This window comes from Miscanthus floridulus, chromosome 9 (assembly GCF_019320115.1).
Source record: "Miscanthus floridulus cultivar M001 chromosome 9, ASM1932011v1, whole genome shotgun sequence".
Classification (NCBI taxonomy): domain Eukaryota; kingdom Viridiplantae; phylum Streptophyta; class Magnoliopsida; order Poales; family Poaceae; genus Miscanthus; species Miscanthus floridulus.
In genome coordinates, this window is record NC_089588.1 from 86,032,445 (window position 1) to 86,060,011 (window position 27,567).

The following is a 27,567-nucleotide window of genomic DNA, read 5'->3' on the forward strand; positions in this document are numbered from 1 at the left end:
ATTTATATAATAAAATAATAATATTTATGATACCAAATAAGTATTATTAGATTCTTCATTGATTATATTTCCATAGTATACCTATTTTATGTCATAAATCTTTATAATTCTTTCAATAATTTTAGTCAAACTTGAAGTGCTTTGACTAAAGTTAGAATGACTTTTAATTTGGAATGAAGATAGTAGATCAGAATAGAGGAAGGCCGAAGGGGACAAGAACGCAGAGGAAACTCTGCTTTATAAATACTATATAAGAGATTATTTTTATTGAGGAGAAAAGCCATTTTTAAGAGAAATTGAATTGTCCAACTCGCATTATCCATTATTCCTCACAAATTGAGCTAAACTCGACAAACATATTCTACTGCAAGATGTCTAGACCAATGCATCCCATTGGAATTATTCATTTATGTCCAGCGTTTGCATGAAGCAAATTAAAACAAAGCCTTGATCCAAGGACTCATCAAGCCATCATGCAGTCTTCAGCATATCCTGGATAATCGCAGACACTGTGACAATGCCAAATTGTAGTTCTTGTAAGCATCACTACATATATACTGTATATGCATGTGAAAATAAAACCAAAAGCTAAACCTATCAAAACTGAGATTTACAATCACGTCAGTACCTCTCAGTCCGGACGATGTCACAGTGCCATCCAGGTTGTTTCTAGCAATATTTCTAAATGCAGACAATGTTTGAAAAAAAGATCATCACTCACATGATATAATGTAGCCGTACATGTAGAAGTGCTAATGATGTATTAAATTGATATATTACTCACAGTTCGGTCAGGTTGCCAACAATGACAAGGGAGAGGACTTCCAATGGAACCGTGCCAGTCAGCATATTCCCGTTTAATTCCCTGTGCAAAGAAGAGCCAAAAGTTAAATTTACTATATAAAATATATAATTGAACAGCACTAGTATGATCTTTCTCGACTATTCAAAATACAGTATGCGAATTTAGGAGCAATGGCATACAAGAACTGTAATGTTTTGACGTTGCCAAGGGAGGCCGGAATAGCGCCGCTCAACGAATTCTCTTGAAGCTTCAGTTCCCGAAGGTTAGTCAGATTGCCAAACGATGATGGTATAGGCCCCGTCAGGTTGTTCTGGTACAACCTCCTGGAGAACACCATTATTCCATTTATGTGCAATTTAGAAAATAGTAGTCAAAATTCAGGGTTGTCTTATGAAAGGGCATATGAAAATCTTGTTAAAAGGTTGATTACAGATATCGCAGCGTGCTGATGGAACCAAGCGTAGATGGTATTGGGCCGGTAAGCAGGTTGACCCAGAGATCCAAGCTGATGAGATTAGTCAGGTTGCCCAGTGTTTCTGGAATCGAACCGTTCAGGCGGTTGCCATACAGCTCACTGCAAACATGCATGGAAAGTACATGTTCAGGAAATTGCCATTCTATGATGCTTTCAGTAATTGCTTGCTACAGGTTATGCGATTCATACATGTACTGGAGGTTCTCAAGTTCTCCAAGATCTGAAAGCAGAGGGCCGGAGATGCCTGCATTGCCCAAATCCCTGCAGGAAGCAAGAAACAATGACTTCAGCCTGACAAGGTTTTTAGATAAGTACTGTATCTTTCAGTCCTTAGTGGTTAGATGCAGGACTAATTTACTGCATACGGTCTAATGATGTTTCAGAGATTCTGAATTCTGGAAAGGTACAAATAGGGATGATTATACTTGCTCCCATAGGAAATTAGAAAACTATGCAAATCTCGTAGAGGGAACAAATAGAGAGTGCCATACACACGGACGACGGAGTTATTGTTGTTGCAGGTGACATGGAACCAGGTGCAGGGATTGGCAAGCGTCTGATCCCAGCTCTTCAGCACATTGTTTGGGTCGTTCCATGCCAACCTTTGCTTGTACAGTATGTCACCTTCAAGTGACAACAGCATGCATGTTTCAGGAAAGACTAAGATTGAAAATAGCGTCTGCTAGTTGATCGGTATACCTTCAGTGTTGCAGCTTGCAAATGTTGCAAGAGCGAGAAGCCCGGTGAGGACTCCTGCTGCTGCAAATTGGGCCGCCATTGCTGCGAACCTCAGAACTGTTTGCCACACAGATGGTGGAGAGGGAGGCTTTTTATACACGATTCTATGAATAAATAAAAGGGATGGCTGTTGAATTAATTTGTCTTGATCAGTCTGATTAACATTTTTTCCTTCATTGATTCTTCAGAAGTAAGTTTTGTCTAAAAATTCTTCAGAAGTAAGTTCTAGATTAGATTTGTCAATTGTTACCCCTAGATTTCTAGTCAATTGTTGTGCCTTCGAGTAAGTGCCAGATTAGATTTGTTAACATTATCTCTGACCAACAAGTAAAACTTCACCTTTTTTTTCGTAAGTCGACGGAAGGGGAGAGGATCCCCCACTTGATTTCATTCATTCAGAGTGGCCTCCGTAGGCCTGATAGTCAAGGTACATTTTGGTTTTGCGCAAAGCGCTTACATACACACCATCGGACTCATGTTTTACGTGGTGTTTGCTACCACCTGGCACAAAGTGTTCGCAACCTCTTTGTCTGCTGTGTTCAATTGTTTATGATGATGATACGGCTAAGGCTGCCTGGCGTAGATCATCCAACTTGTAAAGAAATGATAATTGTTTTAGAGACAATTGCACCATATATCCCTGAGCTTGTGTGAATTTCTCAAGTGGCCCTTTAAACTTTCTAATTAGTTTCTCGTCTCCTTGAACTTACACGGTTATCACACATAGCCCCTAAACTTGCAATCTTGCATCATTTAACCTTACACCCCTAAACTTTGCTTCTGTTCAAGTCCTTCAGGGAGCTAGCTAGGTGAGAAACCGCACAAGTTTAAATGAGGCAACCGTGCAAGTTCTTGGGTGCTAGGTGTTACACATAGGAGAGACAATCAAGCAAGTTTAGAGTGACTAAGGAGAAATTTTCTCTATGTTTTTATACTAGCAGCAAAGCTGGATGTTGGACAAAAGAAATATTTGTTGGGAAAAAGTTGCATGCCCTTAAAGTGGATTTGTTGGTACAAATAACATTAAGGAACTTGATTTGAAAGAAACATGGTGATTCGTGCAAACAATGAATGGGGACTTTAATTTGTACCGTTTGTACATGTTTACTGAAACTTTAATGTTTCATGAATTCATTTTATACGCTATAAATAGGTAAATAACAACATAAGTTCTTTAAAAAATATATTTTGTGACAACTGTCAAACCGACACCAGTGGGCTGAGATTGAGCCACTCAACTCTGGCCCCCAATGATGTGGCTGAATCATTAGCATATTGTATCAATTTGACAGGTAACATGAGCCACATCCCTATACTCATAAAATCCAGTCTACATAATTTGTTCATGCATTTCTGTTTTATATTATGTGGTCTATACTCACAAATCACTAGTCTTAATTAGGAACCAAAGCTCAAAAACTTTTAACTACTTAATTTTCTAGACTTTTAGAAGAGTTACGTATGTACATGGGTCAGATGTGTTGTGTTGTTAGACAGCTTCATTTTGAAGTACATGATTGAAATTATTACGTGGTAACCTCGTAGCAAAAAGTTTCTTTCAAAACAAAGGCAGATAGTACACTCGACAATTATGGTATTTCCTATGGATCCCATAGCAAATACCATGATTCTTTGTGGGACCTATAGCAAAATTTCCCAAAAGCTTCCCACAGCCTGACTTTCGGTCACTAATGCTTAACGCATAAGGCAACATTTGGCAGTAAGTCAGCTTTTCCATAGATCCTTCCAACAGCACGTGAGTTAAGTCCTGGAGTCAAAATGTTTGAATGGAGCATTTCTTTTATCAAAGGGTGAGTGGAACTTTCCTAACTATATTTCTTCCTACATATAATATTATACGTCCGAAAGTCAAATGAATCATTTTTGTTGATCCAGACCTTAAAAGCATTTCTTCACATTTACTGTTCAGACCGTTGGACTCATTCGGAAGGATCATGAACTGCAGAAAAATAACATTGTCCGACAACTGGAGTAGTGTCGGTGTTTTGAGAACCGACCAGTAAATTTATCGCTGCGCTATTTAAGGGATTCTATGGTCAGCACCTAGAACACAAAAATGATTTATACTGGTTCAGGACGAAACTCTACGTGTTCCTCAATGCCAAAGTTCTCCAAAAGGCTTACAACAGGGGTATACAAGCTATGGTCCGACTGGAGGGAAGAGTTTGAGGAAGGGAAAACCTATCATAGGAAGTCGATCGACTTCAACCGGAAGTCGGTCGACTTGGAGTCCATCCTTTCGAAAGGACTGGCTCACCTTATATAGATGCGGGGGCTATGTTACATGCAGAGTAAGGGTTCTCCTAGCCCGAGTGGCTAGGAGCCCGAAGGGTGGAGAAGCAAGCGTGCTTGTTAAGTAGTCCGTCTAGACTTGTTGTCGCGTCGGGGTATGGTCATCTTCAGCTTGCTCCTTACGCCAATGCGTGGCATATGGTGGCGGTACTGTTCGACGCAACGGGAGTGGTGGTTGCTCACCAACTCCCCTAGCCGGTATGGCTTGCTTCATGTCATCGTGGCCTCTGTCCTGGCGTTCTGCTTCTTTGAGGAGAAGTCGTGATGTTACGGGGAGAGTGGCTGTCCCATCGTGGGCTGCCTGCTCACGGGGTCGGGATCCTATTGCCCCGACCTCCTGAGGTCGGATCGGGGGCATAGGATCCGGTCAGAGTGGGAGAGCTGACTCACTGTTGTGGTCCCCACATCGTGGTGGGTGTGATCGTACGCCCGTCCATCAGGCTGGACGGGATTTGGGTGGTGCTGAGCCACATGGGGGGTGACGTAGCGATGCCCTGGTGTGGTCTTGTCTGTCAGCAGGGTGCTGACCGAGGCGACGCTCTGCCCTATGTCTGAACTGTCAGACGGGTTGCCATCCTCCTTGTACTTGGTGGGGGTGTACGCGTGCGTGCCTCGTCCGGGCAGGCATACTATGGCCCCGTTCGCTTCGCTGAAAAAACAAGCCGAAACACTGTTCCGGCTGATTTGTTGTGAGAGAAAAAAACTGTTCCTGCTGAAAAAACAAGCTGAAAAGTACGGATTATAAGATAAACGAAACAGGGCCTATACGTGTCTTCCCTCCTCTCGTCCTTTCCTTTGCGGCCAAGGCTGTAGGTGGTCAGGGGCACCGCGTGGCGCGAGGTCGAGAGGTGGGAGAGTACGGGTGGGCCTCGTTTGGCTGGAGGGTGAGGAGTCGAGGCAGGCCGTTTTTAGCTGGGCTGGTGGCCAGCTGGGCCATCGCCTAATCGGCTCTTAAAGCCGTGCTTTGGGGTATCCCATTTACATAACTCCGACAATTAGTAAACACGTGAGACTGACCTTTCAAATTGTCTACTACAGATCAAGTTCTAAGTTTCATGCACATGATGAATGAGCACACCCAGGCTAATGGACAATTATTGTTTTATTGAAATGTGTGCCATAGTTTTTTTTTCTGTGATGCTCTATTCTTCCAGTTGGGAAAATAAAATAAAGGTGATTACAGTAAGAAACTAACTATTCTTTCCTATTATTTATTATTCTATTATACATCAAGACTTTACTATTTCATACGGTAATCCTTGCAATTATACAGATGCAGTTGTGGCATATGCTGAATCCAAAACATTTTGGATTAAGCATTTTGAATTCTAGAGTATAACTTCTGCCACGTTTGGTGGTACAATGGAAGGAAGCATTTGGAAGTGAGAACTATCATTTTGAATCTACTTCATCTTCGCCATCGTTCAGATGCTCCTTGAGGCTCTGAATCTGAGGTTGGCCATTAACATTCTCCCAGATTGAATCAGTGCTTGGCAACTCGTATCCTTCCGGTCTCAGTGACAGCGCAAACTCTGGTAGATCAGGAACCGATTGAAGTGTGCTGCACCAGGAAAGTAGTGAAATTACCACTAGAGCAAAACAATAAATATGAATGATATAGGTTGTTCATGTATGTTCTTGAGCCTAATTCAAGCAGACTACCATTTCAATTTTCAATATGCTCTGAATATTGTTTTTGGGCAAAAGCAATTAGAATTAACAAACAACAACCTTCCAACTGTAAAATTTGCCATTTCAGATGTAGAGTTGGTCCTAGGATCTGAGGATTTACCTATTCTTGTTTTGCTCAAACAGATGCCCATGCACTTGAAACTTCTTGTAAGCGACATCTGGAATTTTTTTGTGCATGTTTTTCATGACACCCCAAGGAGGAGGTACCCTACGTACAATTGAATAAGTAAAAGATCCCGTCAGCACATATTTTGATTAATTTAACCTATTAGCTATGTTGGAGTAGTAATGTAGTATCAGACCTTGTGACAGGATTTGCCAAGCAGAAACTCAAGCAAGCCCTTTTGCTGTCTGAAAGTAGGTCATCAGCTGCAGAGAGGCAGCAGACTGCGCTGATATGGTTGGCCGGTTCACCGCCCTTGTCGAGTACGAGACCATGGTAGTAATATGCTACAGCCTGATGGGCAAGATAATAAATTAACATCAGAAATTCAGTCTTGTGTATTTGAAGGGATTATATATGTTGTTTCTTCAGACAACCTTAGCCTCCATGCATTTCCACTTCAGGAACAGCAGAAGCTTCTTTCCATACGAGTCACTTGTATCGCATCCCGACAGACAATAGTGAGCCTGAGCATAAATAAGTAGCAATATTTGTTAGACGCTGAAATAATTGAAGAAAATGTCAATTGTAGGACTGTGTTATGCAATACTGACCTGAGAAAAATAACTAACTTGCTCACAGGCTAGCCTCCTCTTTACTGACAATGTTGCCTTTTCACATTCAGAAGCCAAGCCAAGCTGTACTTCTACACACTGTTTTGTGCAGTTGGACAGTACAAGCTAATTACAAATTCAGCACCATGATATCAAAAAAAAATATATATATAAGTATAACAGGTGAACTTACCTGAGCCAATGCCTGAATTGAGATGGCCTCTAGCATACCCTCCTGCAAGTAACTAGGAAAACTCTTTCTGCAGATGAAAGCACAAGGTATAGTAAGCACTTACTTAAAGGAGCATTCAGAGGTGATAACTTATATGCATTGAAGGGTGAGTGCATACTTGACTTGTGCAGGTATTTGAACAAGTATGCGATGCACGGAATAGTCTAAGCATCCCGACGCCCTCAGCAATGAATCCACAACATCCTTCTTTGCATCTGCAGAAGTAATCACAAAGTGTCATTTCCCCAAAAAAAAATTTTACCATATGCGACAAAGTATTCATGAGGAGATATAGTCCTCCTTATGTTGCTACCAAAAGAATTCATGAGGACGAAGTTTCCCCAATTATTACTAGTAGTAACAAAACAATTTTTGATATCTACTGCAAAAAGATGAACAGACCTTCTGATACCTTCCTTTCACCACCAACTTGACTGTTCTTTGGAATGAGTAATAGATTAGCCTCAAACAATGCAAGCATGGCCATCATGTGGACCACTGAGAGCACCTCGTACCATGCACTCGCCAAACAACACTCCTGAATAAGAAATAACCTCTTGTAATTCAATCAGTAAAGGCATCCAAATAATAACAGGAACTAAAATAGCAAAGGTGTTGCCAAACTCTCACCTTGTCATCGTCTAGGGTCTTCCATCTGAACTGTACTGATGATTCAAGACGGCTCTCTGTTCAGATCAATCAAAGTTTCATTATAAATCTTTGAGTAATTAACCATGAAGATTATACAGAAGTGATTCCTCAAAAAACAAAGAGATTATACAGAAGTGAATAAGAAAAAGTTGAAACCTTTCATTGTTAAACCAAGAACAACTGGTAAGTACTCCTCTAACGCATGTTGCAGTTCTTGAACAGCTGATACGTCCGCAGAATCTTTGCATAGGATGAGGTCACCAATTAAACAGTAAATTAGAACCTTTTACAACAACCAAGTTCTGCTGGTGAGCAGAGCAATAGTATAGTAACCACAGATCAGTGATGAACTTACAGATTTCTTCAGCCAGCGCAACGACATGAGCACGGAGTGTGGAGAGGCGATCGACGAGATCCTTGGAAACTATTCCCCTGAGTGGATGAGCTATGTCAGAAGCCACCGGTATGCGGATGGTGGGCACGAACACAGCAACCTCCTGTATGATGCTCCGGCGCTTGCGCCCTTTCCCTCGTATGCTGTACTTCTCGGGGATTGATGGACCACACCCCATCTTTACAGTTTCTGAGTAATAGTCAAATTCAGAGGAGTGGAGTTACCATCAAATGTTCTGAAATAGCATTTGGGACTGACTGAGAATTAACAACAGTAGGTATTTCAAACATGTTCTGGTCTTGTGGATCTCAGCCCCCACACTCTGAAATACTATATGGCAACTCAACTGAACCAAAAGTATACGTTCAACAAAGATGAACAGAACAGATCGCCAGAAAAGGGTTTAGCAAAAGCAGCAGCCAAGATCGATGAGCATCCTATCCAAGAATAATCAGTCAATCAAGAACATGAGGCACTCACTTCCCCAGCCCAGTGTACTTACAGAGTGGCCCACCCAGGAAGGTTGTTGGAACCAAGAAGCCTGACGACGAAGTTGACCCTGCACTGCACATCGGTATAAAAAGGTCACACACCACAGGACCCCCGGCTTTATAGTTGGCGAAACGGAGGGCAAAGCGAGACAGGGGTTTGCGAGGAGCAGACGCGAATGGCAGCGGTGGCCCGGCTCTGGTCAGATCAGAGAGAGATCTTGGCATAATGTCATGTAGATACCGAGGAGGGAGGAGGAGCCGAGGACGGGGAGAGAGAGCACATGGCGAGGCCACAGGAGCGGCACCCGCCTCCTCGTCCTCGCCCCCAAGTGGAGCTTGTACTGCAGCGACTAAACTATGGCCACCGTCGTGGGAGGAGTGCAATCGCCAGTGCTATTAAATTCAGAAGTATCAAGGGCGCGAGACTGCGAGATAACAAGTTCAACGTCTTGTTCAGAACTGTCTCTGGCGCATAGTTGAATCTCTGGCCACCTGGCATAATATATTTTGTTAGGTTTTTATAGTGGAACCTATCCACCCATTTAAGTCATCAATTTGGTATAAGTATTTGTATTTTTCTAAATTTATTTTAGTCTCGGGTGCCTGCTTCCGAGCAAGGTGAGATCCTAATCATGAAGCGAACGGGTTTGGTCACCGCTCTGTCAACGCCAAGCGTGTTTGCGATTAAGACATACGAGGCTGAGCCCAACGCTTCCAACGTCGAAGCGCTCTTCCAGGGCGGCAGGAAGGAGTCGCGCCGGCAGTAGCGGAAGCGCAAGCCACCTCCCTAGGTTGTGTCGCTGCCCGTAGCCCGGTTATCTACCATTTGTGTAATATCGAAATTTGTACATGTTTACTAGGTTGTTCCTGCCCATATATAGTTATAATCTTGTAGACCTCCAGGGCGTTCGTCAGAAGTGCGTTGTGTATCAAACTTTCTACCTTAATACAAAGATGCGTCTAACACCCTAAAATTTGCTACTTTATAAATGTAGTTAAATTGATTTAATTTTGAATTTTATGCTCATGAAATATAAGAAAAAGAATATTTTTATTATATTAAAATTCATCATAAGGAGTAGCAACATGGTTGTGCATACATGTCGGTGCATTTGATTTATTTGGTTGAGTAGTTTTGATTAAAATTTAAAATGGTTTAAATTGCTTTTGGGAATGAGTTTGAAATTAGCTTTGAAATAAAAGAAAAGAAAATTTGAAAATAAAAGAGTTTAAAAAGTTATAAAATTTATTTTTGGAAAGCTTACCAAAAGTTTTCATTTATATTTGAGTGAAAAGTATATTTGAAACTCTATTTGAATTTGCATTGGTTCATAATTGAATTTGGTTTTAAAAACAAAATAGAAAAGGATTTGGAAAATGGAAAATCCCCTCTTCTCTTCTGGCCCAGGCGGCCCAGCTGCCCTCTCCCCGGCTCAGCTGTTTTTCCCGCGTGATCCAGCACCCTTTCTCTCCCTTCCCTCCTGCGGCCCAGCTAAGCCCGACAGCAGCCCAGCCCAGCCACGAAGACTGAGCGGGCGCTCTCCTCTCCCTCTTTGTTTGTCTGACGAATCGACCCCGCGCCCTCTCTCTCGGACTCATGGACCCCATAGGTTAGCCTCTCCCCTTCTTTCTCCTACCTCCCATCACCGCGTCGGACTCCATCGCCGCTGCCAAGTCCGCTGCCGCCCCGACGCCGCTCGATTCGATGTGCACCCCACGCCATCGGCCTCATAAATAGTGACCTTGCACCGCGCCGCCTCCCTATCCCGCTCCAGAGCCGCAGTCACCTCGCTTCCGAGCCGCAGCGAAGCCGCCGCCACCATAGGAGATCCGTCACCACCTTGTAGTGCTGCCCACGTCGCTCCGTCCCTATAAAAGCCAGAGACTCTACGCCACAACCCTAAGTGACACCGCCGCTGTCGAGTTTGAGAAGCCGCCGCGCATTGTCGGTCCATCACTACCTCCGTTCTTGGTCTTGGTGAGCTTGCCGTCATCCCCTCACTCCCCCGGTGGTCTTCCCGTGTCAAATAGGGGACGGAATCGCCCAAGCCGACCACGCCGGTGACCTCCTCTGTTTTTCTGGCTGTGCACTGCCGCCTAGGCTCGCCGCCAGTCACTCCTCCCCCTTCCGATCTAATCTCCACCGTCCAGTCTAGATCCAACGGCCGACAGAGCCTGTTACCCCTTCGCCATGGCCTTTTGCAGAAAACCTCCTCCATCTTTTTAAGTATAAACCCACCGTCCCTGGTTTCTTTCCAAAGAGCCCCTATCTTTCTTCAAAATAGGATCCGCAGTCCTCGGCCAGATTTAAAAATCAGATTTTATTTATTTTAATTCAAAAATTAAGTTTCATCTATTTACAAAATTGTCACTATCTTCTTTAGGCCATAAAATCTCCATTTTAACTCCGATTTGGTCCGTTCAACTTGCGTTAGGTTCATAATTCCATAATCTACATGTTTATACTACTGTTAGATATGTTTTCAAATTTTCAAATTCAAGGATAGATTTAATCCATTAATTTATTAAAGAAAATCTTGTTTAATTCATATCTTCTACGTTTTTAGCTCCGATTTGACCTGTTTAAGTTGCGCTAGATTCATTACAACGAGATCTACGCATTAGTAACAATGTTTATTATGTCACTATTTCTTGAATTTTATGATTTAGACTCTAATTTGAATAATAATTATGCAACTGGACTTTATCAATAAAATATGATTTGTTTTACTTTAGTTTTATAATTCAAATCTAAATTTGACTTAATTCAATTTATATAAGCTTTTATATAGTTAAAACATATGAAGCTTATAGTTTTATATTTTGTCTTATGGGTAGATCTTTCGAAAGCCATTTTCTAAATCGTAGCTCCGATTAGCGTGCCTCTCGCGATTGTGTGTTCGTAGCGATGCGTAGAATCGTATTTCAAACTCCTTTACTTATTTTTCTGTGATTGGTGTATTGTTTTGATGTAGATGTAATTGTATGCTATGCATATATGTGTATGGATGTTTGTGTGGTGTTCTACGATTACGTCCAGTCGGTGAGATATACGTGGTGATCAAGAATAAGAAGAAGAAGAAGAACGTTGAAGATTAAAGCTTACCGAAGGATCGATCTTTTAAGGCAAGTATATCATGAGATCTTTCTTATTGTCCCGTACACCTTTAATCATTTAATTCATACTGCACGTGTCTACCTTAACTGCCACTGAAGATTTTCTAGTACTTTATACCTTGTGCCTTGATTCCTATGGGTTATTGCATTGGGTAGTATGATGCTAGTGCTCAACTAAAGCCATGATCTTATAACTTGACTAATGATATATGCAATAAACATTAAAAGATGCTTTTTAGCAACATGGAATCAGGGGTCTAGAGCATTGGACTGTTTTTATGGTACTCTAGATTCCTCTCCCTAAGGACTTATCAGTAAGTGATCATCCGGGACTTACAGTACAGCTGTGAGGGCTATATAGCTTTGACTTTAGCTGAGTATGAGGACCTTTTCTAGCTTGTTAGTGGTTACCTTTATTGGCGTAAGAATGACTTCTCGAATCGGGTATAGGACAACCTCTACTCTTATATGTATAGCCTTGATGGAATTGTGCCATTCGACAGGGGGCTCCTATATCTGTTTGTCGAGTGAATCTAATGGCCCTAACTTGTTAGACGAACTTTTAAAAGGTTTCATAGTGAACTCTGCCGACCTTCCTTGGTAGTGGGGCAAGAGGCTGATCACCTCGGGCGAAAAGGTAAATCACAACTAATAGTGATAGTATACAACCTCTATAGAGTGTAAAACTGGTATATTAGTTGTGCTCACGGTCACGAGCGGCCTTGTAATATTTACGAAATAGATGATGAACACTGATGATACGGATGATAAAGATGCTCGTTAATTATTACTGTTTATACTATTCATTATTCATGTTTACCTGATCATATGTTTATGGGCGTGTGATAAACTTGTTGCTACTCCTATGCTAAAATTGCGACAATTAAAAGCTAATCGTAGTTAAACCAGTGTCAGCCTTTTGAGCCTCATGAACCCCATGTTATATTTGTTGAGTACGACATGTACTTACGCTTGTTTTATTTTTTTTTCTTTTTTTAATTATTTGGATAAAAATCCTGGATGGGTACCAGATTGCTAGTCTGGAGGAGTTAGGCTTGTGATCAACCAGTCAGTTGTCTATGTGGAATTGGAGTCTTCACCCGAAGATCGGTGTTGTCTTTTCCGCTGTTTGCTATCTAAGGTTATATTTCTTTATACTAAGTACGTTATATATTAAACATTGTCTTTTGATATTACCCTTATTTATAGCTATATGTGAGATTCGACTTCCTGGGCTCACATATGGTGTGTATCTGGTTTTATTCTTAAAATTGGTTGCTACAAAGTGATATTAGAGCAATGCTGACTGTATGACACAAGCCTAGTTAGAACTGGACGTTCTAGTATGCTTTCATCTATACTTACTTCTTGTTTCTTCCATAACCTTGTGAAATTTTTAACACTTTTGTAAACTAATTTTAAATTTAACACTGTTCTTTTCTTCTTCAAATCTAACACTTTGGGCCACGCCTATTGCCATGGCGCAGCGAAACGTCTGTGCCACGCCATGCATGGTGGCGCGACGGATGAATAACGTGACGAAGATCAAGAACGTTGACCGGTAATATAGTAGAATCTGCCGCGCCACCGATCTAAGATGCGCCATGGAGAATGACGCGACGAGGCCATGGCCGGCCGGAGCACAGGCCTGCCCGGCTATTGAGTTACGTGCGGGTGCAGGGGATCGGAATGACAACCGACACCTGTGGTGGTCAGGGCGTCAGCTTCTGGCCTGCTGCTGCTTTGAAGCGGTAGTTTATTACTGGGGGCCAGGTTAACAAGTAGTGGGTGCAGGAGTGACATGGATTTGTCTGAATTTTGATAATGCTGCTGGAACGGACAGATAAATGTTTGCCTACTCTACTGTTCTATTCATTTGATAGCTTAAACCCTTTAGTTTTTTCTTTTCTTAAATAAATAAAAAGGCTGCATGATGTCAAATTAATGATTTGTTGTGTGCTTACATACACACCAGAAAATTGTTTGATAATACGTGATCCGGTATATTTTTTAATAGGACGTGATCTGGTATCTGTTGCACTAGTTTCAATTTGGTCAAGAATGGTAGACGCTTGAGCGTTGATGTAATCCATACCTTTTTGCCATTTTTTGTGTCTCCTTGATGAAGAGGCTTGATCGAAGCACATCCACGTACAGTCGTGCAATAAAGGATGCACAGCGCACTACTCTAGTCGTGTAAGTGCTCGTATGCCACCGTAGCTGATTGATGCAGTTGTACAGTTGTCCAAACTTCAAACTTCAACTTCCAGTTACGTGTATAATAATTAGCGAAGAAGTACAGATTAACTGAGTATGCTTATGAAGGTAGCCCCAGAGGCAGGATGTGAACCTATCTATAATCTACTACATGGGTCAAGAAAATATCTAACATTTAACGAATATTTAGGTAAAAATAATAATATTTATGATGCTAAATAAATATACTATAAAAATATATTTCATGGCAAATCTAGTGATATTTATTTGGTACTATAAATATTGATATTTTTATATATAGTAAGTAAAACTTAATATTGTGCTAGAACTCCATTCTTTATGGACGAGAATTCAGCGAAACATCCTGTACTAGTAGTTTGTATTACCCTCTCTAGAAAAGAATGCAATTTAGCATAACATCGAGTCAAACAAAGTCAGGAGAAGAAGCAACAACGGTAATCCGGCCTAGGGGCGGCCCTCCTCGTCGGCCTCCTCGTAGCCGGCCGTCGGCTACTGGCATGGCTGGGGCCGCGAGCTCTGAGGCTGGCCGCACCTGCTGCCTCGCCGGCCCTCGCTGACTGCGCGTGCCTCACCTGTTTGTCAGCCACGCCCCCTACTAGCCGTCCGTGTAAGATCAGATGGCCCAAAAATCAGTTGATTGGAGAGACCAAATCAACCGATTGAGGTTTAGCAATTCTGCAGCTAAAATATTTCAGAAAAATAGTCCATCAACTCATGCTCTCGCACGGGTTAAAATTTTAGAAGATATAAGTATTAGGTACTGCAATGATGTATCATAGAAAACGTCTAATACTTATTTCCTTGTAACGGCTAGGTATTTTAGCAGCATGCATGAGGCTTGACTTGGGAATTGGGATTATCATTGCTTTATATATCCCGATGTTAGGGCTTTGCTCTGCTCTCTTAATTCAGAAGCACAAAATTCCTAATTTTATATATGTTTTGGCATGTTACTGTGCATTTAGGCTATTTCAGCAATCATTGGATTTTTTTTTTGTCCATTCGTGTGGCATTTGTACATACTAGGCTACTCCATCCGTCTAAAAAAACACAATTTTAGCTCTCACCAGAAGTGGAGCGGGAGCTTTCAAATGAACAGAACAGTAGAGTAGGCAAACATTTATCTGTCCGTTCCAGCAGCATTATCAAAATTCAGACAAATCCATGTCACTCCTGCCCCTGCTACTTGTTGCCCTGGCCCCCAGTAATAAACTACCGCTTCAAAGCAGCAACAGGCTAGCAGCTGACGCCCTGACCACCGCAGGTGTCAGTTGTCATTACGAACACCTGCACCCGCACGTAGCTCGATGTCCGCAGCTGGCCTAGATGCCATGCCATGCCGAGGCCGCGCAGGCAGGCCTATGTTCCGGTCCTACCTATTTGCCTCGCTGCGTTATTCTTGGTGGCGCGTCACTGCTACGTCAAGATCGGTGGCGCAGCAGATCCTGTCACGTCATCGGTCAGCGTCTCCGATCTTCGCCACGTCATCCTCCCGACGCGCCACCATGCAGGCGTGGCACAGGCATTTTACCGCGCCACGGCAATAGGCGCGGCCAAAAGTGTTAGATTTGGAAAAAAAACAAACAGTGTTAGATTTAAAATTAGTTTACAAAAAAATGTTAAAAATAAAAAAAATCAATCTTGTTATTTGCTAAAAGTTATGCTCACTTCGGCCTCTGTTCTGTTATGAAACATTGTATCCCTTAAACTCGGCTTGATCCGCTTCTTTTTTCATCCGAAACAGTATTTTTCTCTCACAGATTCCTCCAGTATTCCTCCAAACTATCCAAATTCCTCCAGAATTCCTCCAAGCGAATAGACCCATTCTCAATCCTCTCTCTTCGTCTAAATAGATGGGACGTAATGAGGAGACCACCAGCATCAAAGGTCAGGAGAACCAGGCTACGTTGTCCTTGATTGCATTCGACAAGGAGAAGCTTTTAGCTATGCAGCAACAAGTATTAGAAGGAATGACTCAACATGGGAGTTCTCAACAGTGCGTGCCATAGGGTCAAACCAACATACCAAAGAGACCAGTGAAGAGACAAGTGGCAGAAGCTTAGAAAAAAATAAAGTCCACTGACTGTGCTGGTAGTAATACACTCGGAAGTCAGTATCAATGTCAATGCTGCAAGCATTATGGTTTTTCCTGTCTTCAGAACAAGTCTAATAAGAGGGAAGTCAAGGTGAACCCGAGTCGTGAAGCTAATGTGAATAAGAAGAGGAAGACAGTCTCGCCAAAGCCAGAATTGAGAAGCAATCAACATTCGAGTTCTACTACATTGTCATATCTAGCTCCAATGCTTGGTCAGATAAACTCAGACTCTAAAGAGTCAGAAGTTTCTCAAGCTAAGATTACTACATTCTTTCCACATGAGGTATGCATAGATGGGTGGACGATCACCTATAAGGAGTTTCAACCCCGAAGGATCAAGCGAGCTAGAAAGCGGTCCAGTTGAACAAAGATAAACCTTCATAGTCCGCAAGCTAACAACACACTAAGCAACAATTCTGTGGAGTATGACATCACAAAAGATCCAACTAAGAGAAAGTGTTATCATTGCCAGCATGAAGGACATTATGTTAAACTTTGTCCACAGAAGAATCAACAATTATACCATAGAAGTGGCCAGAGTCAGATCACTACAGGACTGCCACAAGCAAGTGTCAGTGACACACAATACGAAGGAAGCCCATGATGAAATTAATGAAGTGGATGACATGTCGCTCTCACTCCCATACAAGAAATGCTACTCCAGATGTCCATGCAACCACACCGTGTTTAAGAAATAGGAGTTTGTGTCCCTATCTAATAAAAACGCTAGTAGCAAAAAATCAAGTCTGTGTGCTTTGTGAACCTTTATTGTTTGGTTGGTTGTCTTTATGATAATGCATGAGTTGAATCTTTGTAATGAGTGTAATGATTGGGATTTCTCCACAATTTCATTTTGTTTATAGGCCTAAGGTATAAGGATTAATGAGATAAATAGTCGGGTTTTGGTTATCTTCTATTTCTCTATCCTGCTTTTCGGAGTAGTCTGCATTCTTCGGCTTATATCTCTGATTTTGTACAATCAGAAATCATGAGAAAATTCTAGACAATAGTAGACTTCGATATCTTTATGTGACTACAAGAATCACCTTGATAGCTACTTTGGTTATGGAGTTATGAAAATCACAAGATGATGCAGCCGAGCTGTCTAAAATCTAGAGTGATTTCTGTTGTGCACTGTTTTCGACTATCTAAACTATAGAATTTGGAAAATGTTCTATAAGGAAGTTGTGGAGGATTTGATAAGATTTCTAATGGTATAAGCTATAACTTCATTGGATTAACAGAATGACAGTTACAGCTGTTTTACTGTGCTGTTGTTTTTCTACTCGCAAGGAATTTCATATTTCTTGTTCTTGCCCATATACAAGAGTATCAATGGGATGACAGAACGTCTTGATACTAGTTAGCTCATCTGGAAAGAGATGCAAGCTACCTTTTTGTGTCCCCTAGTTTATCTTTTCATAAGGGGTAGCCAAGTTGAAAAATTTACAAGATGAAGTATCATACGTTTTAGTTTGCACAATGGAAGCGTGATGGGCCCATAACCCATAGGTTTTAGGATCAAAACCCTTGGAGGAGATCAATAAGATAGACAATCATGCCTATGCAAACTATCCAACTAAGAAGGGTCTGAATGCTCAAGGTGACATATGAAGTTAAGTCATACTCTCTAGCTCTCACTTGCAAGAATCGGTTAATCTGATAAGGAAGGTGGTACCCAAAGATGTGAGAGAAATTCAGAGTTTCAATGAGGTTTGGTTAGAAGTTTAAGGAAGGTTTATCCAATATCATCAATTATTGGTAGAGCTACTAGAGAAGCTTTTAAGTTAGTTTGGATCAAGAGACCTCAACTAAGTGTTTGAAGGAGTTCAAGAAAAGGTTGAAGTAAAACCTATGTATTAGCTTTGTCAGATCAGGACAAGAGCTTTATATCTACAATGATGCATCTTATAAAGATGTGGGATATGTCTTTATACAAAAAGAAAAGTAGTGGCTTGTTCATTAAGTCAACTAAGGAAGTGTGAGTTGAACTACCTAACATGTTATCTGAAGTTATCCATTGTGAAGCATGGAAGTACTATCTTTTTAGAAGTAAAAGTGACATATAGGAGGATCATAAGAATCTAAGGAACATCTTCACAAAGTTGGTTTTGAGCATATGACATCATCATTGGAATGAAAGAGATTATGACTTGGAAAAGTGCTATCACTTCGAGGAGCAAAGTCATGGCCGATGCCCTTAGCAACGGAGAATTATGCTAAGTTCAGGTGACACGAAGAACTAAGAATTGTATTCCAAGTTCGAACAATTTAACCAGAACCATTAATGTTTTGAAGATTGGTGGTAGATTCTCTTTCTGGTCAAGAAAGTGAAAAGGCTCCGTTGAAAGGTGAACATATGAAGAAAGAGGTCTAATAAGTATGGACTAAAAAGGAAAGGTGGCCTAGTGATTGGAGATACCTAAGAGTTGTTCAAAGTGCCTGTTAAAATCATAGAATTAGTTGAGCAAGTTACTTGGAGTAAGGTTAACAGGTATGCAAAGTAAAGTGAGATCCTTATCAAGATGATGGAACTGCACGAGGAAGTAAATAAGAATCCAAAGATGGAGTATCCCTGTCTCCTAGTAGAAATGTAACACCCTAAAATTTGCTACTTTGAAAATGTAGTTAAATTGATTTAATTTTAAATTTTTGTGCTCATGAAATATTAGAAAAAGAATATTTTTCATTATATTAAAATTCATCATAAGGAGTAGCAACATGGTTGTGCATACATGCCGGTGCATTTGATTTATTTGGTTGAGTAGTTTTGATTAAAATTCAAAATAGTTCAAATTGCTTTTGGGAATGAGTTTGAAATTAGCTTTGAAATAAAAGAAAAGAAAATTTGAAAATAAAAGAGTTTAAAAAGTTGTAAAATTTATTTTTGGAAAACTTACCAAAAGTTCTCATTTCTATTTGAGTGAAAAGTATATTTGAAACTCTATTTGAATTTGCATTGGTTCATAATTGAATTTGGTTTCGAAAACAAAATAGAAAATGATTTGGAAAATGGAAAATCCCCTCTCTTCTCTTCTGGCCTAGCCCGCCCAGCTGCCCTCTCCCCGACCGAGCTGTTTTTCTCGCGCGATCCAGCACCCTTTCTCTCCCTTCCCCCCTGTAGCCCAGCTAAGCCCGGCAAAAGGCCAGCCCAGCCATGAAGACCGAGAGGGCGCTCTTCTCTCCCTCTCTGTTTGTCTGATGAACCAACCCCACACCCTCTCTCTCTCTGAATCATGGACCCATCGGGTCAGTCTCTCCCCTCCTTTCTCCTACCTCCCGTCACCGCGTCGGACTCCATCGCTGCTTTCGAGTCTGCTGTCGCCCCGACGCCGCTTGATTCGATGTGCGCGCCACGCCACCGGCCCCATAAATAGTGACCTTACGCCGCGCCGCATCCCTATCCCGCTCTAGAGCCGCAGTCGCCTTGCTTCCGAGCCACAGCGAAGCCGCCGCCACCATAGGAGGTCCGCCACCACATTGCTGTGCCGCCCACATCGCTCCATCCCTATAAAAGTTGGAGACTCTGCGCCGCATCGCCCCCACATAGCTCTAGCGCAAGCCGTCGCCCCAAGCTCACAGCGCCGCAACCCTATGTGTCGCCACCGTTGTCGAGTTCGAGAAGCCACCGCACGTCATCGGTCCTTCCCCGCCTCCGTTCTTGGTCTTGGTGAGTTCGCCGTCATCCCCTCTCTCTCCCCATGGTCTTCCCGTGTCAAATGGGGGACGGAATTGCCCAAGCCGACCATGCCGGCGACCTCATCTGTTTTTCCGGCCGTGCGCCGCCACCTGGGTGTGCCGTCGGTCACTCCTCCCCCTCTCAATCTAATCTCCACCGTCCAGTCCAGATCCAAAGGCCAACAGAGCCTGTTACCCCTTCACCATGGCCTTTTGCAGAAAACCCCCTCCATCTTTTTAAGTATAAACCCGCTGTCCCTGGTTTCTTTCAAAAGAGCCCCTATCTTTCTTCAAAATAGGATCCGCAGTCCTCAGCCAGATTTAAAAATCAGATTTTATTTATTTTAATTCAAAAATTAAGTTTCATCTATTTACAAAATTGCCACTATCTTCTTTAGGCCATAAAATCTCCGTTTTAACTTTGATTTGATCCGTTCAACTTGCATTAGGTTCGTAATTCCATATTCTACATGTTTATACTACTGTTAGATATGTTTTCAACTTTTAAAAGTTGAGGATAGATTTAATCCATTATTTTATTAAAGAAAATCTTGTTTAATTCATATCTTCTACGTTTTAGCTCCGATTTGACCTGTTTAAGTTGCGCTAGATTCATTACAACGAGATCTATGCGTTAGTAATAATGTTTATGATGTCACTATTTCTAGAATTTCATGGTTTAGACTCTAATTTGAATAATAATTATGCAACTAGATTTTATCAATAAAATATGATTTGTTTTACTTTGGTTTTATAATTCAAATCTAAATTTGACTTAATTCAATTTATATAAGCTTTTATATAGTTAAAACACATGAAGCTTATAGTTTTATATTTTCTCTTATGAGTAGATCTTTTGGAAGCCATTTTTGTAAAAACCATAGCTCCGATTAGCGCGCCTCTCGTGATTGCGTGTTCATAGCGATGCGTAAAATCGTATTTTAAACTCTTTTACTTATTTTTCTATGATTGGTATATTGTTTTGATGTAGATGTAATTGTATGCTATGCATGTATGTGTATGGATGTTTGTGTGGTGTTTTACGATTATGTCCAGTCTTAAATTACTGATAAACTTTCTCTCCTTGTCAATTGCAGGTCAAATTGACTGGCACACCCTCGGGATGAATTCGTAGGGTCGACTGGTCCTGCGTTGAAGCCAAGTGGATCTCTAGCCTTGATCCATCAAGCTGATCCTTTCGGCTTCCTGTGTGCTCGGCGCATTAACATGTTTTTGCGCCGACACACATTGTGGCATGCTTGGTGGGACCATAATCATTTGATCAGAAGTCAAAGGCTGAATGTTAGAATTTATTTGAACATCATCAAGATGCTGCGAGTTAATTCATCATCATAAAATAAATAAGGGACAGGCCAGACGAGTAACACATACCATGGATTATTTGACTGGCTTAATCATAGAGGTGCAATGTTTAAGAAGAAGGAGAAGCTGTCTAAAGGGAATCATATACATGTCTACAGCCAATCGGCTAAACAAAGCCGATGATGGAGGCGCTGAGGAAGACAGACATCAACATCGCCGTGAATGACATGATGGATACAGCTCCGAGTGCGTCGGACATCATACCGACGAATTTGGGTTGAACATGATCTTGAGTACCATGCTCGCCAACTACGGCGAGGATGAACGAGAAGCGCTGGCGTGGTACAAAGGATGTCACACGGCCTCAACCAGGCTACCGCCAATCCTGACTCCTTCGACAATGATAACTAGGACCGCCTTGAGCTGTCAGAGCTCGACAAGCAGGTCACAAAGTATGCCAAGGTAGTCAAGTCTAGGGAACTACACACGTTCAAGGTGCATGACAAATTCATCATCAATCTCAAAAACTTCAACTTATGATAGCCTATGGCACGCATGTCAATAAAAGCCGATGAGGTCTTTTACTACAAGCAACCAAGAATCAAGAGTCCAGATATATAGAGATCGGCTGGGGGGCAGTACCGGCTCAGTTTCCACTTCAGTTGATGCATCAGGTGATGAAGCCATTTGGCCTGGCAGACACGACATGGCCGACTCAAGTAGAGCTACTGTCAGCAAAGGTATGTCAGTAGTGGACGACCATGTGCGACGTGAAGAGCTCAGATACGTAGATGGTGTTCTGAACGCACAATCAGCTATGTAGAGCCGATGCAGCCACAATCGACTAAATTTCCTGCTGAAACAAAAAAGGAAGGGATCAGAGTGCAAACAGGAATCTACTGAGGACTATCACATATGCAAGTATTGATATGATGGCCGAGAATCAGGACTCCAAATATATTATGACACGGGATGCATATATGAAGAAATAAATAAAAGGAAAATTTCCATGTGTGCGTCTACAAAAAGAGGTGGAGCCCGAACTCAGGTTTTTCATAGGTCAGGTTTACATGCTGTTATAAATGGCTGATAGGTTAAGGAAATATTTCTTCAAATTACGCGACCCTCGGCCGAGTGATTTTGAGCAATAATCATTGGCCGAGAGTTATTATCAACATACAGAAAATTAGCTCTGAGTATTAAAAGGTTCTTAGAGTTTGTTTAAATATTGTGGTAGCCAAGAACAAAGGTATCAAGTCAATAGCCGATAAGATGCTCGGAGTATATAAATGTTATGCCAACTGATGCAAGCAAGAGAAGAACAAATTAATAAATTCTAATATATGGGGATCAGCTATTTTTACATGGGCTTACTATTCATGGATGCGTACATGACATGGATTAATTGAGATCGGCTATTTTACATACGCATGAAGGCATTTTACTGTCAGTGGCCTTTATTGAAAAGTGGACCAGGAAGCAAGGAATTGTTGTTTCTTTAAGTTACCATGCGAGGATGGTCTTGTCAATGATGCATTTACTCTCCAAGCTGACAAAGACCAATCACCTCTCTTGAGATAGAATCGACTGTTGGTTCAATACCTTACCCTTCAAACTGATGGAATCTATAGCTGATCGACAAGGGTGTAAGACTAGTGGGATATCAGTTTCTGGTATAGCAGTGGAATTTCAAGAATAATCACATAGAGCCAATAAGGATCAACATAACCGATGACCATCGCTAGTTCGATTATCGAGGTCACATTGAGTTTTCCTCCATGGGTTATTATCATCGGCTGTTCGACCAAGTATATTTCTCGATAAGAAGGAAAAGTCATCATGGGAGGTTGTATCAGAGATATAGAAAAGGTTAACAACATAACTACCGATAGGAGGCCATCGGCTGAAAATTATTATCGACATGCGGAAGACGGTGGAGATTAGCTATCGATAAGGATATCAGGACAAGGTCATCTGACTTGATTACTTCATTATTGTCATCGAGGACACCATTGTCATTCAGGAGGTTAGATCACCAGAGCGAAGACTAGTGATGGCTGCTGATGCCCTATGTCCTAGATGCCATCTTCCATTGAAGTAGAATTGGCTACCCCCAAGCCTATGAACCATTTGTTCTCCAAGAGTGGATAAACAAGAATGAGGACCTAGTGTATCACATCATGCTAGGCGCTGACAAGTTCTCACTAGAAATTCTTGCTTGACACGCTCAACATCTCGTCGGAGCACGACTAGCTAGCAATGGCTGACCGGGTAGAGACTGCTATGTACGTGTGGCGACGCAAGGTTAGTGGCAGCAGCAACAAGTTATTGTGGAATAAGATCAAGGAACTCATGGCTGACAATGATGACAAGGAAGTGATGCTAGCAAACAAGGTTGTGGACCTCCTCCTCTACATCGACTATATTCTCTCATGGAGGCATAACCAATGGATGAGCAAAGGACATAGAAGAGTCTAGGCCATAACACGATAAATGCTGCTCATTGTTGTCCACATGGAGTCTCGTTGATATGGCGAGTGACCTTAGCTATGCCATGTCCGACGCATCCACATCCTTCTCGGAGAAGTGCAGCAGCATCGACATCAGCAGACTATTCGAGCCAACCGCCACAGTGGCCATGCTCCTCAGCCAATCCTCGGCATTTACCGCCGTGCCCTTCAGACAGCTTAGCATGAAGCCCCGCGCCAACATGACCCACCGCCGCTCCATTGGCGACAAGATAGGAGCTGGTGGAAGATAGGGTCTCTAAGCTCATGCTTGGTGAGGACATGTCTGATGACAACAAAGGCATCCGCACTACCATGATGTACCTATAGCGCGCTCAGTGGCCAACACAGGAAGCCTCTTGGCTAGCCTTGACCTTTGTTGCAGTTTGTGGCTTCGGCAAATGAATTTTTTGCAGTGCTCTTTCTGTGTTCTCAACTTGATCTGATTGCGGGACTTCTGAAACTGACAATCACCTTATTAAGAGTCAGAAGCAGTAAATGAAAGATTGCTTGCAATCGGCTCAGAATTGGAAGATCAAGACATCAAGCCGATAGAGCCCTTTATGTAGTGCATGCAAGTCAAATTTCCATGCATATATATACACGATGTATGTGGGCACAAAAAGGATGAGTCAGATCTTAGAAGTACATGCGGTCATGCCATATCATATGTTTGATTGAGAACATAGAGATCATAAAGCCACAAAGTCTATCTGATATATACATACTGGGAGAAAGTTCGAGCAAAGGCATTCATCGGTTCAAAACGGAGTACTTGGGAAAATTTATTACAAAAATTCAAAATCAATAGCTTGTCTCCTCAATGATGTTGAATTTCCTACCAGAGCCATATTAGTCTCATTAAAAACCTTCCACATAAGCTGCTTGCTTTGTGTTGAGTTTTGTCAAGTCTTGTTGACCCTTGTTGAGAGATTTATCATGTTTCCAAGATCAAGATCACGTACACGCCACATATATGTGCTACTTCTATACTAGAAGTACGTAAAAACATGTTTTTCATCCACCTCAAAATGTTCTGCTCCTACACTGGGAGAAGACAAAAATATGTTAGTTTTTATTAGAATAAATGCTCTAAGTTCTTGATAATATTTCTCTCAAAAAATATGTTATAAAGAGAGACATGGGTTATGCGAAAATATATAAAAGATGGATACAAAACAAGTCCAAAATAAATAAATAAATAAGGGAAAAAGAAAAAGATGAGAAAAGATAGCCCATGTTCTCGCAAAAATATTCTATAAGAGAGAAATATATTTCAAAGAGTATAGTAGAATTAGGTTAGCCACCAAATATTCCATGCACATGCACATCTTGATCTAAGAGTATGACATTTCTCTCCTTGGATCCAGGATTTGACCTTACAATATATGCAAGGTAAGTACGCTACATATTTTATCCCTACCTAAAACTCCACAGAAGCTTTTTAGAAGTAGGATAAGAAGAGACAAAACAAAGCTTTGATGAAGAACTATACACATTGAGCGATATGAGAGAATCATTTGAGGAGCAAAGCTATGTTTTAATTTGAAAATCTTTCAAAAACCTAAGTTTTCTGAGCAGGGGAAGCGAGGATGACTAGATTCTAATCTGTTCCATTCCTCAACCACCCAATGTATGGTAGACACTTCAAAGTTAACTTGTGTAGGTGAGGCTTGGAATAAGGTAATATCGCTGCTAGTAAATTCCTCGACTCCTTAGAAGAAGACTATCGACTAGAATACCTGAACTTTTATGCAACATATTTCCGTACTGCCGGTTAACTTGTGTTGCTATGATCGAACTCAGGGGGCCAGCTCTTAATCGGCTAAAGTACATGAATAGTTAACCCAAGTAAGTCATCAAAGCCAAGTATTGCAATCAGATGTCGTTGACTCAGGAAAGGAGATTATTGGATCAAAATAGTTCAAAGCATGAAAACTCATACTTCGAACTAGGGGGGCATGTGTTTACACCAAAAATTGGTAAGCTTATCCTGGAAAGGAAGAGATCGGCCGATGATGTCAAAAGCAAGAAAGTTTCCTAATTAAAGGATATTTATGAGCCTGCCAGGAAATATTATTTAATAAATTTGAGAGAGACATGACATCTAAGTGCATATCAGGATGAAAGAAATAAGGACACGTATCAAACAAGGAAGCTTCATCAACTAGGATTCTGCATAAGGGAAATTAGAGTCCATGTATCTTGATATTTCTTTTTGTTATCTAGTCGTGTTCGTTTAGGACTCTTATCCGCCCAGGGTATAAATATAAACCCCCTGTCTATTGTAATAGAGACACATCCAATCAATCAATATAAATTACTTTTTTCGGCCCTATGCCAACGCTTAGTAGTAGGAGTAGTGTAGATCTCGGCTAGTTCTTCAACAAGTAGGGCTGCATCGGTCCGGCTAACCTCTGGCTTGTCTATAAGTACTATTATGGCTTATACTTTGGTTTGTAAGGTTGCATCGGTTAAGTTTGACCTCCACTGCGAGCTCAAGTATAAGCTAGTTATCGATCTTTATCTAGTTCACGTATGGCTACATCGGTTAAGTTTGAACTCCACTGCTCGAATTAGATTAAGGTCAAGTTATCGGCTCTACCTAAGGGTGGCATCCTTCAGGTAGATTCATTAAGTTACCGATCTTGCTGATGTTTTTACTGTCAATAGTTTTTTCAGCAACATCAACCTACCCGATCAAGATAGAACTAGATCAAGCTCATCTCATTTTAGTCTTTCGTTTGTCTTATGACAATACTATGTTTCTTACTTTGAGCGACGGGTTACATTTTATTGGCTGTTCTACCTCGATCTTGATCGTGCATAGTATGCGGTTAAGGCACGTATGATCTTGAAGAGGTTTGCTGGCTTGTTAAATTTGGTCTATAGTTCGCTATTATGGCTGCAACCAACTGGTCAATCTCCACTAATGGCACTTTAGATTGGAGAATGCTAGTTGGTAGATTTGTTCTCGATCTGGCATGACCTTAGCTATTTGCTATGCCTACATTGGCTAAATAGCCGATTGCCTACACTTTAATGCTCATAGTATGTCTTCATGATCCTGTTAAATATGAGAAGATTCGTTTTCTTTAAATATTTAATCTGTTGTCTTTATTATGGCTGCCATCGATCCGGTCGAACCCCACTGTTAAAGATGATAGGTTAGGTTTGAGGAGTTGATAGGTCTGCTCGTATTAAATAGTCGATTGTTCACATGTTGTGACCTTTTTCTACAGAAATCGGCTCTTTTAGCCGATTCGTCTGTGCCTTCATAGATATAGCATGTCTTTCATAAACCTATCAAGGTATGGATGGTGATCCAGTTGAACCTCACTATTGATGATAGTGGATTAGATTCAGAGCATTTATAGAACTGTTCGTATTAGACAGTTGATTTGTTTGCATGATAGATCCTTTCTCGTCAGACTCATTGGTTCAATGCTTCATACTGGTTATATTTTGTTTACCTGATGATTTCACTTACATCTGTGTGCATCATATTCGTCATCACAAAAATAATCACATCCTGCTAATGTTACAGTCCTTAACAGTCGATTTTCTTCTCGTGTCGGCTATTCGATCGATTTTTCTCATCTGGTTGTTGGCCCACTAGATCACCGGTGCTGTCGACCACTCACCAGCGCTGCCAACCACGACTAATGTTGTTCGACCACACACTATGACTGGAGGGAGGACAATGATAGTTCTTGATCGGCATCACTAGTGCGTGCTCGGTAACATTAGTGAGTGGTCGGACATCTCCGTGCTGAAGATCCAGTGGCCTAACACTGGCAGCTCCCAAAGCAGCACACTTGGAACTATCCGGGCAAGATTGGCATGCTCCACCTTAAATTACTGTAAACTTTCTCTCCTTGTCAATTGCAGGTCAAATTGACAGGCACGCCCTCGGGGAGAATTCGCAAGGTCGACTGGTCCTACGTTGAAGCCAAGCAGATCTCTAGCCTTGCTCTGTCAAGCAGATCCTTTCGGACTTGCTATGTGCTCAGCGCACCGACACGTTTTTGCGCCGACAGTTATCTATATTACTCAATTGTCCATGATAATGAAAAGTAACCAAAGTTCCAAGAACTAAAC

The 27,567-nt window shown here is 41.5% G+C and overlaps 2 protein-coding genes across 5 annotated transcripts; both read right to left on the minus strand.

Annotated features, from left to right (window-relative positions):
• Window positions 1-279: 279 nt before the first annotated feature.
• Window positions 280-2,084, minus strand: LOC136482309 (disease resistance protein BAK6-like). The gene is made up of 8 exons (XM_066479523.1): window positions 1,980-2,084; window positions 1,772-1,904; window positions 1,470-1,541; window positions 1,236-1,379; window positions 985-1,128; window positions 785-865; window positions 629-681; window positions 280-509 (listed from the first exon to the last, which is right to left on the minus strand). The coding sequence occupies exons 1-8, from the start codon at window positions 2,056-2,058 to the stop codon at window positions 472-474; spliced, it is 744 nt and encodes a 247-aa protein (XP_066335620.1). The 5' UTR covers window positions 2,059-2,084; the 3' UTR covers window positions 280-471.
• Window positions 2,085-5,415: 3,331 nt separating this feature from the next.
• On the minus strand, window positions 5,416-8,967 carry LOC136482310 (uncharacterized). 4 transcript variants are annotated; one of them, XM_066479525.1, is made up of 13 exons: window positions 8,681-8,967; window positions 8,532-8,581; window positions 7,979-8,206; window positions 7,780-7,863; window positions 7,603-7,658; window positions 7,375-7,510; window positions 7,091-7,187; window positions 6,934-7,000; window positions 6,741-6,839; window positions 6,564-6,653; window positions 6,326-6,480; window positions 6,124-6,231; window positions 5,416-5,892 (listed from the first exon to the last, which is right to left on the minus strand). In XM_066479525.1, exons 1-13 carry the CDS (start codon window positions 8,731-8,733, stop codon window positions 5,724-5,726), a joined length of 1,392 nt encoding a protein of 463 aa, XP_066335622.1. In that variant the 5' UTR covers window positions 8,734-8,967; the 3' UTR covers window positions 5,416-5,723. The 4 variants fall into 4 exon arrangements, with proteins under 4 accessions (XP_066335622.1, XP_066335624.1, XP_066335621.1 ...); XM_066479527.1 differs by having other exon boundaries at window positions 8,520-8,581; window positions 8,681-8,965; XM_066479524.1 differs by having other exon boundaries at window positions 8,532-8,966.
• Between the last annotated feature and the right edge of the window lie 18,600 nt (window positions 8,968-27,567).

Bases quoted from the DNA above. Each gene is read 5' to 3' on its own strand.
- LOC136482309 (XM_066479523.1), bottom strand. From the start codon at position 2,058: ATGGCGGCCCAATTTGCAGCAGCAGGAGTCCTCACCGGGCTTCTCGCT. The intron at 1,542-1,771 runs GTATGGCACTCT...TGCTTCCTGCAG, and splicing joins AATAACTCCGTCGTCCGTGT to GGATTTGGGCAATGCAGGCA. The intron at 866-984 runs GTATGCCATTGC...TTCTTTGCACAG, and splicing joins GTCAAAACATTACAGTTCTT to GGAATTAAACGGGAATATGC.
- LOC136482310 (XM_066479524.1), bottom strand. From the start codon at position 8,733: ATGCCAAGATCTCTCTCTGATCTGACCAGAGCCGGGCCACCGCTGCCA. The intron at 8,207-8,531 runs GTGGGCCACTCT...ACTATTACTCAG, and splicing joins GGTTCCAACAACCTTCCTGG to AAACTGTAAAGATGGGGTGT. The intron at 6,481-6,563 runs GTTGTCTGAAGA...CTTGCCCATCAG, and splicing joins GGAAATGCATGGAGGCTAAG to GCTGTAGCATATTACTACCA.